The following is a 13,636-nucleotide window of genomic DNA, read 5'->3' as shown; positions in this document are numbered from 1 at the left end:
AGTTCAAATGTAATTAACTACAACTACTTTTTAATTACAACTTCTACTACAGCGACTACAAGCTACTTTTGAAATGTAGACGCTACTTCGCTACTTTTCACAAAATAAATAAATAAGTAGCATACACACAAACACACACACACACACACACACAAACACACCATTTGAGGATTAAACGAAAATATTCGAAAAGTTGCCCAGATTAATAAATAAGCTTATTTAAACAAAGAATATTACTTAGAACTATCATTTCTTTCTTTTTTACGAATATTTGCTGCAAGAAAAGATTAAAAAATTGAAAGATTCAATTTTTTACAATTCGGCTATTTGATAAATGTAAATAGAAGCAATCGTAATTTGATTCGAATTTTACATTGGCATACATATACATAAAATTGATTATATGAGGAAAGCATATTTTAAACGGAGGAAAAAAACTTTTAATTTTCTATATTGGAATTAATTTTATAGGAATTTATATTTTGTAGGATCTAATAAATTACTTTTGAGCTTCAAACTAGGGATCTGGATCTGAACACAATCCCCTTTCTTATACTCCTGATAAAATGTTTTTTTTTTTTTAAACCTTATTTAAAAGCAGTTTCGGTTGAGTACGTTAAAAACTACTAGTGTTCTGTATCAAACTACTCGCTACTCTACTTTTTTTTAAAAGTAGTGCGCTATACTACAAATTACTAAAAAATGTAGCTATATTACAGTAAAGGCACTACTTGTAGCGCGCTACTTCCGACCACTGGTTGAGACTATGCCATGGTACATAATAACATTAAGTAAAAACCACTTTATAAAAAAGAAATAGAAAAATCAATTCCGGAATGTTTTCAATTTTAAAAAATCAACGAAGAGATATGAGGATTCCTCAAGATCAAAACAAGAAAGAAAAAATGCATAAACTTGAGCAAATCCTAAAAATATCCATCTCGAAAACATAATTTTCTCAAAATATATTCCTGAACCTAGTAGTTCTAAAATAAATATTTTGAAAATGAAACAGTTATTAAAGAATAAAAATCAAAACCTTATACAACAGCTTTTAAGGGGAAACTTTTACTAGCCTAACCATAGAGGAAAAGCAAACAGCGCTTTAGAATATTCAAGTAACCGAACTAAAAAATAACTTTCTTAGTAATTTTTTAGGGACCAGCTGTTCAAAGAATGGAATGAATCACGTAAAATATATTTTAAATCTTTGGATTTCTTTGTAACACATTTACAGCTTTAATTTCTGGGAAAAGAATTCTAAATATTTTTTAAGCTTTAGTTCTGAAATTCTTTTAAATTGTTCATTTAAATTGTTCTGAAATTCTTTTAAATAGCTCTTTTGTCTATTTGCCATGTTCGTCTTATTTTACTAAAATTGCTTTCAATTGAATAGGAACTCAATCTTTAATTTCTCATTTATTCTCTTTTACTTAATTTAGTTTTCGTTCGCCAGGGGAAAAAATAATCATTCTGCATCAAAGTATTCTGAGAATGTTGCTCGAGGTCTTGTCGATATTAAACAAGTAATACAAATTCCTCTCTTTATACTCCTTTTCATTCTTTTGATTTGTTTAACTTTTTATTAGCTTCTACTATGAGTATATTAAATATATTTTTAGAAAAAGAAGCATTTATCTTATTTTGGAGGAAAATACTTTGATTCCTATTTAAACCAAACTGGCTAGACATGTTTCTTTCTCTTTTGAAACTGAACAAGAAATAAGTTAACTGAACAAGATCATAATATTAATTGACAGTAGAAAGATAAAAAGTAAGGCTGTGTGTACTTTCATGTTCGTAGTCAATTTCTTTGTTTGCCTCGCATTTTTTACCCAAAAAGTACAATAACTTTTTTATTGATTTTCTCATAACGTGTGAACGCTTTCAACCGGTGCCTCAATAAATCTTGAAATTGTACCGTTTAAAGACTAAAAAATGACGTAATTTTTTAAAGTGTTATAACACGTTTTCATGGAAACATTAAGGATGAGAGCTTTTAATGTAACATGCAACTTTCTGCATAATTTATCAAATCGGACTTTAGAGTGAAACCTTGAAAGAATTTTAAAATCAGCATGCATTTTCGCACTAGATACGTTGTTGCAAGTGGTTTTAATCTTATCCGCTACACTTAAGATTCGATATTTTTTCCTACTTTAAAATCATTATATATTAGATGAAAGAAAATGCAAATTAGAATTTAGTGGAAAAAAAATCTTTCTTTTTATCCTCAAAATCTAATAATGGCTAAAAATTGTATTTTTCACTGTGTAAGAAAAGTATCATATTTCAAAACTTTTAGAATACAATTTGCAGGTGCACTGTTTACTAACTTTTGAATATCCCAAAAGAAAACAGATGCTAAATTACGGATTATTTAATTTTGCTAATCTTTCTTTTTTTTACCTTTGCCATATATTTTCTTATGTTTGCAAAATTTTGCTCACAATCGCAAAATTTTCCAGCTTACAATACGAGTTCAATTTGCCGCAATCCCAAGATAGTCGTAAACTTTACAAGAGTCTTATGGTCGTACTACGTAGCACGAAAAACAAGTGATCATTGTCAGTCCTCACACTTCTCGAGCATTGCAAACAAACCTATAAATATTTTCTGATAATATTAAAATACAGGGTGGTTCAAAAAGAGTGCTGTGGTTTCATAAGACTACTAATTAGGGAATATTGGACCTACAGCTCTCTGGCGGAGCTAGAATAAAAAGGAGTTGTAAAGTTTCAATTAGTTACAACTAGATGTCCCTGTGTGTCATCGTATGTTTTCCACGTGTTATTTATATTATTCAGTTAGTCAAAATGGCGATCAAGGGACAAGTAATTTAGCACTTTATAACTGCCTCCTAGGTCACCAGATCTAACAGCTTGGTATTTTTATCTTTTGGGGGATATGTAAAGGATGCTGTACTTGTACTCCTCTTACTTGCTAATCTCGAGGAACTGAAAATTGGATTACTACAACAGTTGCTTCTGTGTCTGCGTACATGCTATAACGTGTATGGCTGGGATTTGGACATAAGTGTGATATCGTTCAAGCGTCAGGAAGAGGACACATATCAGTACCTCAGAACTAGACTGACTTAAGGCCAAAAACATGCGATTTTTTGTTTATTAGTGCATTGTATGTTGAATCCTATTCCGTATCGAGCCATGTGAACGCTAGTTCTATTTTTAAAAAATAATCTTTTTAATTACAAGCTTTGTAAAACCAGCGTTAAAAGAGCGCGCGTCCTATCTTTTGAATGTGTTAGACAACCTTTTTTCCTCTCTCTTGTAAAATCACGATTGTGTGACTTATGTTGTTCTGACTCTGAAGTACAGATATACATCTTTAAAAAGATTTATGCGTGTAAGACAATTTCGTTTTTGTACCACTTTTTACTCTTAATAGCACGCACTTTTGAAACCCCACCATTCTTTTTGTCTCACACGGTATTTCATACCCACCAAATAATATTAACTCAGCTTTTGGCTACAATTGGATATTAGAAGATATATTTAATCATGAGCTATAAACTATGTTACAGTAGGCTTCCTCCTCCCGAACGTTACGATACTTTGGTACAATAATGGACATGCAAAATGCATTCCAAAAATTGTGAAATTCAGTACAAGTTTATTTAAGATTAAAAAAATATATATTTTATTCTCGATTTGATTTTGAGTGTAGAAATATCCCAATGCAGAGATGTCTCCAGAAAATTCCTATTAAATTTGAGGCAGCTATTTGGTGTCCTTCAAGTAGATGTCAACCGTGCGATAACTTTAAGAGACTAAGTATAAACCGTCAGTGTGATTTTCCTTCTGAGTTTCCCCAGGGCCTCGTGCTGCGTATGTGCTCCCATATAAAGCATAGATTATATCTAATTAGTCTTACCATTCCGTAGATATCATAGCCTTCGGCTCATTTTAGAATGCTCGTTCCGTTCCTGTGTCAGTTTCTCCACTATACCCTTAAGTTTTGCAGAACACTTTAAGATAATGCGGCATAATATCCTTATTTTCTTTATTTTCGTAGGTTGAGAGTATAAGACTTCAACAAAAGGTTAGTGTGAGGTAATGCACAACACTTTAAGATAATGCGGCATAATATCCTTATTTTCTTTCTTTTCGCAGGTTGAGAGCATAAGACTTCAACAAAAGGTTAGTGTGAGAGTAGAAGCTAGAGAATGCTCTTTGTTTAGCACATGAAAGTTTTGATTAACCCTTAAATGTATGATTTTTTAAAAACACTTCAAAATATGTTCTTTCGATTTCAACTTCTGTTCAAATCATGAGAAAAATACTTTAAAAATCATAGCTTAGTTTAGGTACGATTTATGATTAAACAATCATTTAGCAACATCGGGCTTTAACTGAAAAAACGACTACTAATTTACGAGTAAATGTCCCAAAACACTGATATACATTGTAGAAATACCTTACTATTTAACTAGTAATAAAATTTTCTTCGTCATAGATTTAAAAGACGTAGATATTTGCAAGCGCACTAAACTAAAAAAATAATAATAATAAGTTTAAGAAATTAAAAAAACACGCTTTAGTAGCAAAATGAACTAAGAAGTTAAAAATAATCTTTGGATGACAAGTATATAAAGTAATTGAACAAACACTTAATTTTACTGTAATAAAAAAAAGCGTGCGGGGGGCGGCCTATTTTTTGCATGGATAACAAGTGGAAGAAATTTAAGACAACTGATAAGAAGCCACACCACGCTTTTTTTTTATTACAGTAAAATTAAGCGTTTGGTCAATTACTTTATATACTTGTCATCCAAAGATTATTTTTAACTTTTTACTTCACTTTGGTACTAAAGCGTGTTTTTTTAGTTTTTTAAACTATTATTTTATTCTTTACTTTTTAATTTATTTTTCTGAAAAGCGTGTTTTTTTAGTTTTTTAATCTATTATTTTGTACGAATTATCATTATGATTCACGAGGGACGAGGAGGGGATTACACAGAATACGCTATAGACATTTTTACGAGAGAGGGTATTTTAAAGCAGTCTTTTTTGGATGATTCCATTTCGGGGGGGGGGGGGCGGCTTTTAGAGGGATGGACACCTCCAAGATTGTGATTTACAATTTTACTTTTTGTACTTAATAATCGAAAATTATTTGCTTGTATTTTTTATTTCTAAAAAATATAAAATCCTTATTACAGTTTTTTTTTTTTTTTTTCAAATAAGATTTAGGTATTAACTATTGCTAACACTTGTAACTCTTAAATGAAATGTTTGTGCGTGTGTTCGGTTTTTATAATGAAATGTATCTCAGTATTTGCACTCATTATTTGCATCATACATTTTGAATGCTTTCTGGTGAATTCATGCGCAAACATTGCTGCACTTCGCAGCTCTGATTTGTACGTTGTAAGTAATTCCAATAAGCCACTGGCTATTTGTCCAAAGGAAAATTGGACCCACAAACATACAAGTTAAGCTAATAAAATCGTGTTAATTAGAATAAACTAATAATTTATCATTAATAAATTAATTTGATTATAAAATATTGCATTGTCATCGGGTCTGAGGTTGCATTCCAAATTTTAAAAGAATCCGATCAGGAATAGTGGGCGAAAATTGAGTTGCAAGATTACAAATTTAATTTCGGTGCAGACGGGAACTGAACGCAAGGCCAATGATTCCCGGTCGCGGACGTACGCGAAGACCCACGCCTTAGACCGCTCGGCCACGAACACTCATAAAGTGGTGGAATGTACTAACAGTAATAAGCCACTAGCTTTTAGTCCAAAGGAGAGTTACTCACAAACATACGAGTGAAGCTAATAAAAGCGTGTTAAAAAAAGTCCGACATTTGCAAAAGCCCAAAAAATAAACCTATTTTTGTTCTCCATCTGATTGGTTCACTTACAAGTTTAAAATTTATTTAATGGCATCTTCAGTAAGTATTTTATTGGTTATTAGACACTACAGAGTTTCAATTTGTTCTTATATTATTTTAGAAGACTAAATTGGGTATGTTACAAAATGACAACACGATGCATTTAAGGGTTGTTATTTGGAATCCCTTACGTTCATGGTTACATCATAGTTTTTGTTTTATTTTTTACTGTGTCTACCTTGAAAGTGGTTGTAGAACTGAAAATGCCCCATTTTTCTTCTTGATTTTAGTCTCACTCCCAGTTCAAGGAAACTTCTTTTTAAAAAAACCTCAATCTTCACTGGGCTATGCCTGTCTCACGAATTTTCATATTTACCATCGGCCCTCATTTTATGCAATCATTCCACATCCTATGATCAGAGAATATTCCCACTTTGGTGATTCATATGTTGGCGTTTTGTTCTTGGCGCGACCCCCCACCCCCTCCATTCATTTACACATGGGCTTCTCTGCGTTTTAAACGTACAACGTTTTAATTTGCAATTCCTCCAAGATAGTGTGACCTTTATTAGATTACATTTTCTCCTACTCATTCGACAGGGTTTCATGGTTTTACATGGATTTTTTTTTTTTTTTTTTTTTGGTGGCAATACGCGATGAGAAATTATTTGAAGAAGTGAAAACGGGAAAACCTTTTATTGTGCTGAGTCTCGCATGGTAAGTAGCCATGTTCGGAAATTTTGGATTTTTCTCATTTTATCGAGAATTCGAATTGAAGCTATAGTGAAAAAAATTATCGAGAAAAATCAAATAAAAAAAATCAAATGAATTTAATTCTGTATCAAAATTGTGTAATTTTGATTTCGAGGAGTGGAAAAATTACCGTAATGTTAGATAATAAAATGTACGGTAAAATCACCTGCTCAGAATTTAAAAACATGTGAAATATTTATTTATTTATCTATCTGTTTTATTATTTATTATATTGATCCATAAATACTATGTATAGTTTTACGTATATATTTATGTACCTTTTGTGCCAGGTTGAAAAAAAAACTTAATAAACCTTTTGTCTCACTTCCTTCAAACTAGATTTAATAAACTTTATTCCCATACTTTAACAATTCTACCGAATTTTGTAGTTCTAGTTCATGGAAAAACTAATTCTAACGGTGACTTTGAAATGGGACTCTTATAGCTATGACAATTACATCAGTTTTCAATGATGATTTACAATATAGTTTGAATTAGATAATAATGTACTGGTTTGACCATTTATGGTCCCACTCGCTTAGTTATGGGATACTAAAAACAAGAAATTATCATGCTAGCTGAAATTGAATTAGTTTCTGGAAATGCACAAGAAAAGAATTCAGAAATATTAAAACACTTGCTTGTCTGACAATAAAGCTAATCAGATACCTAATGCATTTGGAAATTCAATTACTTTCTACACAAAAGTATAAGTTTGTATTTTAAATTATACAACACTTTTAAAATTAACCTATTCCAAGTTGAAATTTCTCGCAAAAAAAAGCCAGTTCTTGAACAACTTATTCACCGCGGCACATTTTAAAAGTGTTAATGTTTACTACCAAAATGAGAAATTCTTTAATTAATTTCGCTCTAGTCAAATTTACGAAACCGGTGTTTTTTTGTAAAAATGCGATGCCGCGTCCGAACGAAATTGCATACTTCAGGTATTACATGCGCTGCAAGTGTTTTTAAAAGAATGTTTCGCGCTTTTGTGAACCCGTTTCAATCCTAATCTTAAGTTTTGTATATTAAGTTAAGTTTTTCATGAAAAATGTCTAAGTGTCGTTTCTTAAAGTGATACTATTGCAAATTTTTACGAACTATTTCTCAAGATTCTTATGCTCAACGGATTTTGTCTCATGATAAATGTCAGAAATGCTTTCTTCAGAAATGAATAAAAAATAATAATATACTGAATACAATTTATTTTGAAATGCTACATATAAAGTTAAAATCTAAATAAACTTGTACCTGGGAGCCAACTTTAATCTCCTACTTTTCTAAAGCTAAATGTCCCTATTTATGTCTGTACCCCAGAACCTATTAAAAGAGCCAACCATGGTTGATTCTCAAAATGGCCGCGTTCACTAACAGATATGAACTTTAATTGGTAACAGAACCGTGATTTGCAGCTATTTCCGACCAATCAGAAAGCTTCAATTGACGGTTCGCATGACAAAAGTTCCGAATCAACTGGAGAATGCAAGCATCAGCCAAGTTCACAAGCCACTAAAATATTCGTAGTTAACCTTCAACGCGTTAAGTAATTAATAAAAGTAGCAGAAAGAAGTAGAGAAATTAGTTGGAAATCGAAAATACTCACCCTTCCTTCCTCAGACACACAAGTTCCACATTTTTGGCAGAAACTCGTGATCAATTCTCAAGATGATTGTATTCGCCAACTGATTTGAACCTTAGCCACCCTAACCGCATTTCCAACTCTTGCTCTTTCCAACCAATCAAAAACCTTCAACTGGGGCCTCAGTGGCCGAGTGGTCTAAGCGATTACTTCACACACTTGAGGTGGTGGGTTCGACTCCCACCCTCGCTCTGGATGTAACTTCCCCTCTTTGTGATGTAAACTCTTTCATGTGCTGTTTATATGCATTCTGTACTGTAATAAAAATATATCATGCGCAGGGGAGGCAAAACACTCAGATTGTAGTCCCTATCAAAATAAACCTGTGCAATAAGCACTAAAAAGAAAGAAAGAAAGAAAAACCTTCAATGGGCAGATGTCTGACGAAGTTCCGAATCGGCTGGTGAATACGAGCATCACCCAAGTGCCCAAAATACAAATTGCTTCGCATTTAGCAGTAATCAATGAACGTAAAAGAAATAGGTAGAGGAACCAGCTCTAAGTGAAGAGTACTCACCCTTCCTTCCCCAGGCACAAAGGTGCCACACTTCTGGCAGAAATTTTTCCCGCAATCGCCGCACATTTTGTTCGTTTGAGTAGCAAGGTCCACCGACTGGCACAGAGGACACAGCAACTGCGGTCGCTGCTCCACCGCATCGTCCTTTGCCCTAGATAAGATGGAAAAGGTACTGCATTAATTATTATTAAAACTCATATGCACACAAACTTGCAATACACACAAATTTCTTAATCCATGATTAAAAACAAGGGCCCCCAACCCTGTGCCCGCTGGCACCACAGTTCCCACCAAGAGTTTCACGTGTTCCTGCCTCGTGGTATAAGGATATAAAAAAAAATAATAATAAAATAACAAGTAAAAGTTTTTTTTTTTTTTTTTTTTTTTTCGTTTTCAACAAATAGCCAAAAAAGTTATAAATTTCTTACAACGCAAAAAGCCCACATTACAGTTCTTAATTCTATAAGAACAGAAGAACTGGAAGTATAGAAATTTTGTATATTCAGGGGGACATTGTCCTAAAATCCATTATATGAAATGAGAATTTCTAAAAAAATATATATAGTTGGCTCTCTGTTTAACGACTTTCAAGGGACCACAAAAAAATTGTCCTTAAGTAGAAATCATCCTTAAATAGAATGCTTTTAACACTACAGTGAACCATCTGGGAAAGTGAAAAGCCGTCGTTAAATAGAGTGTCGATAAACAGAGAGCCAACTGTATATTTATAATAAACTTTATATATCATGGGCGACATTTTCCAAAAGTTCCTTTTATGAAATGAGTGTTTCTAGAAAATACGCAATTAAGAGAAACATATTCGAAATTTAAAACGTTTTCCGATTTCTTGCACTTGTGACAACCATAATTTTCGAGGGTTAAATATCACGTAAAATCAAAGTGCATATACTAAGGCTTGCACTACCTGGTTAAGTGTAATATCTACAATTTTTTCATTCTTTCTTTTTTTGCAGTTTTGTCATCTTTTGCACTGTGCAATCACTTTTGTTTGTTCTCAACTGAACATTAAAAACGGGGAAAAACGATAAATTCAAACATTTCCCTGTTGTTAGTATGGAATACAAAACGTGTTTCTTTTCAAATACCTCAAAACCGCATTGCTGCAGATACTGCGCCTTACTTTCATACGGAAGTGTACATGAGCATTTTGACTATTATTGCCTGTAAAATTAAGTTACTCGACTAAATACAAAACAATGACCAATAAAAGGTACTTTCGAAAATCACGTTGACTTTAAACTTAATACATTTTGTGTTTCGGACTTTGTATAGTTTGCTTTCATTATTTAGTATTTAGATATTTTATGTGCAAGAGATTTTTAAAATATTTTTAAAAAATACCTAAAACTTACTTTTTTTAATACATTGTGTATATGCATTATTAGCTACATCCACCTCTTTAGTAACAGCAAAAAAAAAAACTAATGGGGCCCGCCATGAGACCAGTATTCTAGAATTCGCACTTAGATACAAAACGGTTGGGGATTACTGATTAAAAATATTGAGCGAAGTTCAGTCATGTGGAACTTTAATAAGGGGACTATTGCTATTGCAGATATTTCAAGAAAATCAAGCATACTTTAGAAGACTGTTTCTTGCCTAAAATAGTTTCTTGAGTAAAATTATTTTTAGCCCCGTCAAGTAGTTTGGACCATGGTCCCACTAAATTTCACTTACGCTTTATAGGCATTGACAATCGCTGATACTCATGGCAACAAAGAGGGCGCTACAGGAAACCCCTGTTTTCCATTCGTTGCCATTGGCTAGTGGCTGCAAGGGCTCCGTTCAGCGCCTCTTGCGGTCAAACTGGGCGACGTCCCATCAAAAAAAAAAATTGAAACTTGTCATTGATTGGTGGATGCACAGAGCAGGTCATAGTTGCATCGGTTTAACACAGAAACGTCATAACTTGTCAAGAGGCCCGAAAGTGTCAACGCCATCTAGTAGGGTCATGTCTGGACTGATACTTAATGTCACGTGATGTTAAGAATTGATAACATACAGATTTTCATAAAAATCAGCCGAGTTTCAGAGGGGTGTTTTAGCTTATAAATAAGTCTGTCTTGTCATTCCGTGGGAAAACAATGGGGTTGTTTTCAAAATTAAAATAAAAAAAATTCTAAAAGAGCATGCTTAAAAACATAGGATCTGACTATTTTTTAATTATTTTGTTTATGTTTAATATTAAAAAAAACTTGAATCGGTGCGCTTTCATTGTTAACGCTTCTGCCGATGACATCACAAATGATGAAATGATATTCACTGTTGCTATTCACAGAGAAAAATATTTAATAAGCTTCTTGATTATCATTACGTAGAAACGCAGTAGAAAAATGCTCCAAAGTACATCATTTTTGACGTCATAAAGACCATGCCTTGTTTGAAAAATCGGACATTTAAAAAATTAATTGAAATATAACTGTTAGGAAAACGAAACAACCCCATTATGGACGCAAGGGGAAAAAATGTCATGTACTTTGTCATTCTTGTTAAAGAAATGTATCACAGCAAATTTGGTTAAAAAATTACATGAAGGAATTATAATTTCACAAGTAAAATAATATCACTGAAAAGGAAAGATGAAAAAAGAGAAACAGTTTAGTTTTGACATATGTTCTTTCATCTATAAGCTCACGTTTACACTAAAAATCGTCTGAGGCTCCTTGCAACTCGAAAACAAATGGCGGCAATTCCAATTACTGTTTTCTCACTTTCAAAACGATGTTATTATGTTCATACGATGTTATTATGTCAGAAAAAGGGAAATATTTTATTGGACATAGCAATGTATTGCACGAAAAGGAGACAAAACATAGGGTAATTGACCAGTTATGATTATCTAACCAGTAATGGGCAGGTTTCTCTTACATTGTCAATATCAAGTTTGCATATTGGCAAGAGCAAAATCCATTTATATATTTTTGTTGTAGTTATTCAGACAAATCTTTCAGAAGCGATTTTTCAATTACCCATTTATTAACTTTATGTTGCTTGATTTGGTAAGTCATGATACTTTAAATTTGGTTATATTGTCAGAAAAAAATAATGTTTTAGTTTTTCTGAACTTTTGCTTTGTGTATTTTCATAAAATTCAGTTCAGCTAGTATGATCTTTACCAGTTTTTAGAATGACCGTAACTAAGTGAGTGGAACCATAACTGGCCAAACCAATATATTACTATTTATTTCATATTATATATATAGATCCTTAGTGAAAATATCAGTTATAAAAGTGAAACTCTTAAGTTTTAACACCGTTAGAATTATTTTTTGCATGAACTGGAACTACAATATTTATATTCAAAATTAAAAAAACACCCTTAATTATACTCCTAACTAGTGATTTCACCAATGCATATCAACAACGCCACAAGTATTTAAGGGATATAAAAAAATTGTAAAACTTTTTCCTTCTATGATATCAGAAAAAGAATACAGTTTTTTGTTTTTTTTTAATTTTCATAACATTTACTAAAATTTTAAATTTTTACAATTTGAGTATTTACCTCTTTTCAATTAAATAACCATAATATGTTTACATTTTAACAATGCTCAAAAATAGTGAATCTAACTTCCGGCTAATACGGGACTGGCTCAAGGTTAGCTGTTTTAATCGATATATCTTGTAAATCAAACAGAGTTTTAGTTTCCAGTACGTACAAAACTTGTAATAATCACGAGAAAAATTACGCGTCGTCAAGGAAACATAAAATTGTTTATTATTATCCGCACTTTACATCTTAAGTAAAGATCAGTTTATTTTTAGGAAATAAAATATAGTTATTTATTTTCAATAAATAATCATTTCGTAAAACTTGATTTCTGTAGATCTTCCTGAAAGGTGATTGATATTGAGCTACGCAACCCCACGGCGAAAATGCAAAGTTTAATATATAAGTTTTGTACAGTCTGAATATCAGTTTGATTTTTGGGAGTTTATTTGTTTGGTGAATACTCAGAGAAATTATTACACTTTGGGAGATTAAAACAAGATCTGATGTTGTGTGATTAAATCACACAACATCTTTGCCATTCTAACTGAGAAAAATGAATAAAAGAAAAATAATAAAATAAAATAAATCGACATATCCTTCTTTTTTCCAGTTTCGGAGTACGATCGTACCCATCAAAGACACCGTACAATCAAGACATTAAGCGTAATTAATTTTAAGATACGTTTTAATGATAAAACCAACATGTAAATAGTTTCACCCTTTTGAAATAATTCTGCTTTTTTTTTTCTTTTGTCCATATCTCTCTTATTCTAATGGAAAGTGTTTTGTACTGAAAATCTTTTGTTCAAAAATAGTATCTATTCAAAACCAAGCTCTGTAGATAACTTTCCAGTCGAAAAACGAAATACGGCCGAAAATTCATCAATGTGAATGGCATGGATAAGTAGGGGACGGAATGTTTGCGTTACCTGCATAGGACTGTCAACTACTGGTCTATTTAATTTTTTCATAACCGCCCTGTTTTGCCAGCACACATAACTTATATAAATACACATTAGAGTCGTATTATATCATTATTTGCCCCTCTTTTTTTAGAATAGGATCTTCCATATTGTATTGAAAAGTGTTTGGTTTCATTTCTTCAAAAATCCAATTTTCCAATTATTTGTTTGTTTTGCGATTGTAAAGGAACTATTGAATCTACAGACTTCGTTTTTGGCTTAAATGATAGCAAATTAAATGTACTATAACAGTATATCCAAGGTTGTTCGATTAAAGTGGGAATTCATGTCCATATTTGGCATGGAATGTGATGTGATCAAAGCATAATTTTTTTCATTTTTTGCCAAAAATGGCCAGTTTTTGAAGTACGATATCTCCTAAACTA

At 32.1% G+C, this 13,636-nt stretch overlaps 1 protein-coding gene across 1 annotated transcript in view; it reads right to left on the bottom strand.

Moving 5' to 3' along the window:
- LOC129226627 (uncharacterized) overlaps nt 1–13,636 on the bottom strand; it is a 351,739-nt gene that overhangs the window by 274,528 nt on the left and 63,575 nt on the right. Inside the window, exon 2 of the mRNA XM_054861257.1 lies at nt 8,775–8,925. Coding sequence (XP_054717232.1) covers nt 8,775–8,925 — 151 coding nt within the window. The remainder of the gene's footprint in view (nt 1–8,774; nt 8,926–13,636) is intronic.

This window comes from Uloborus diversus, chromosome 7 (genome assembly GCF_026930045.1).
Source record: "Uloborus diversus isolate 005 chromosome 7, Udiv.v.3.1, whole genome shotgun sequence".
NCBI classification, from domain to species: Eukaryota; Metazoa; Arthropoda; class Arachnida; order Araneae; family Uloboridae; genus Uloborus; species Uloborus diversus.
This window is presented reverse-complemented; position numbering and strand designations above follow the sequence as displayed.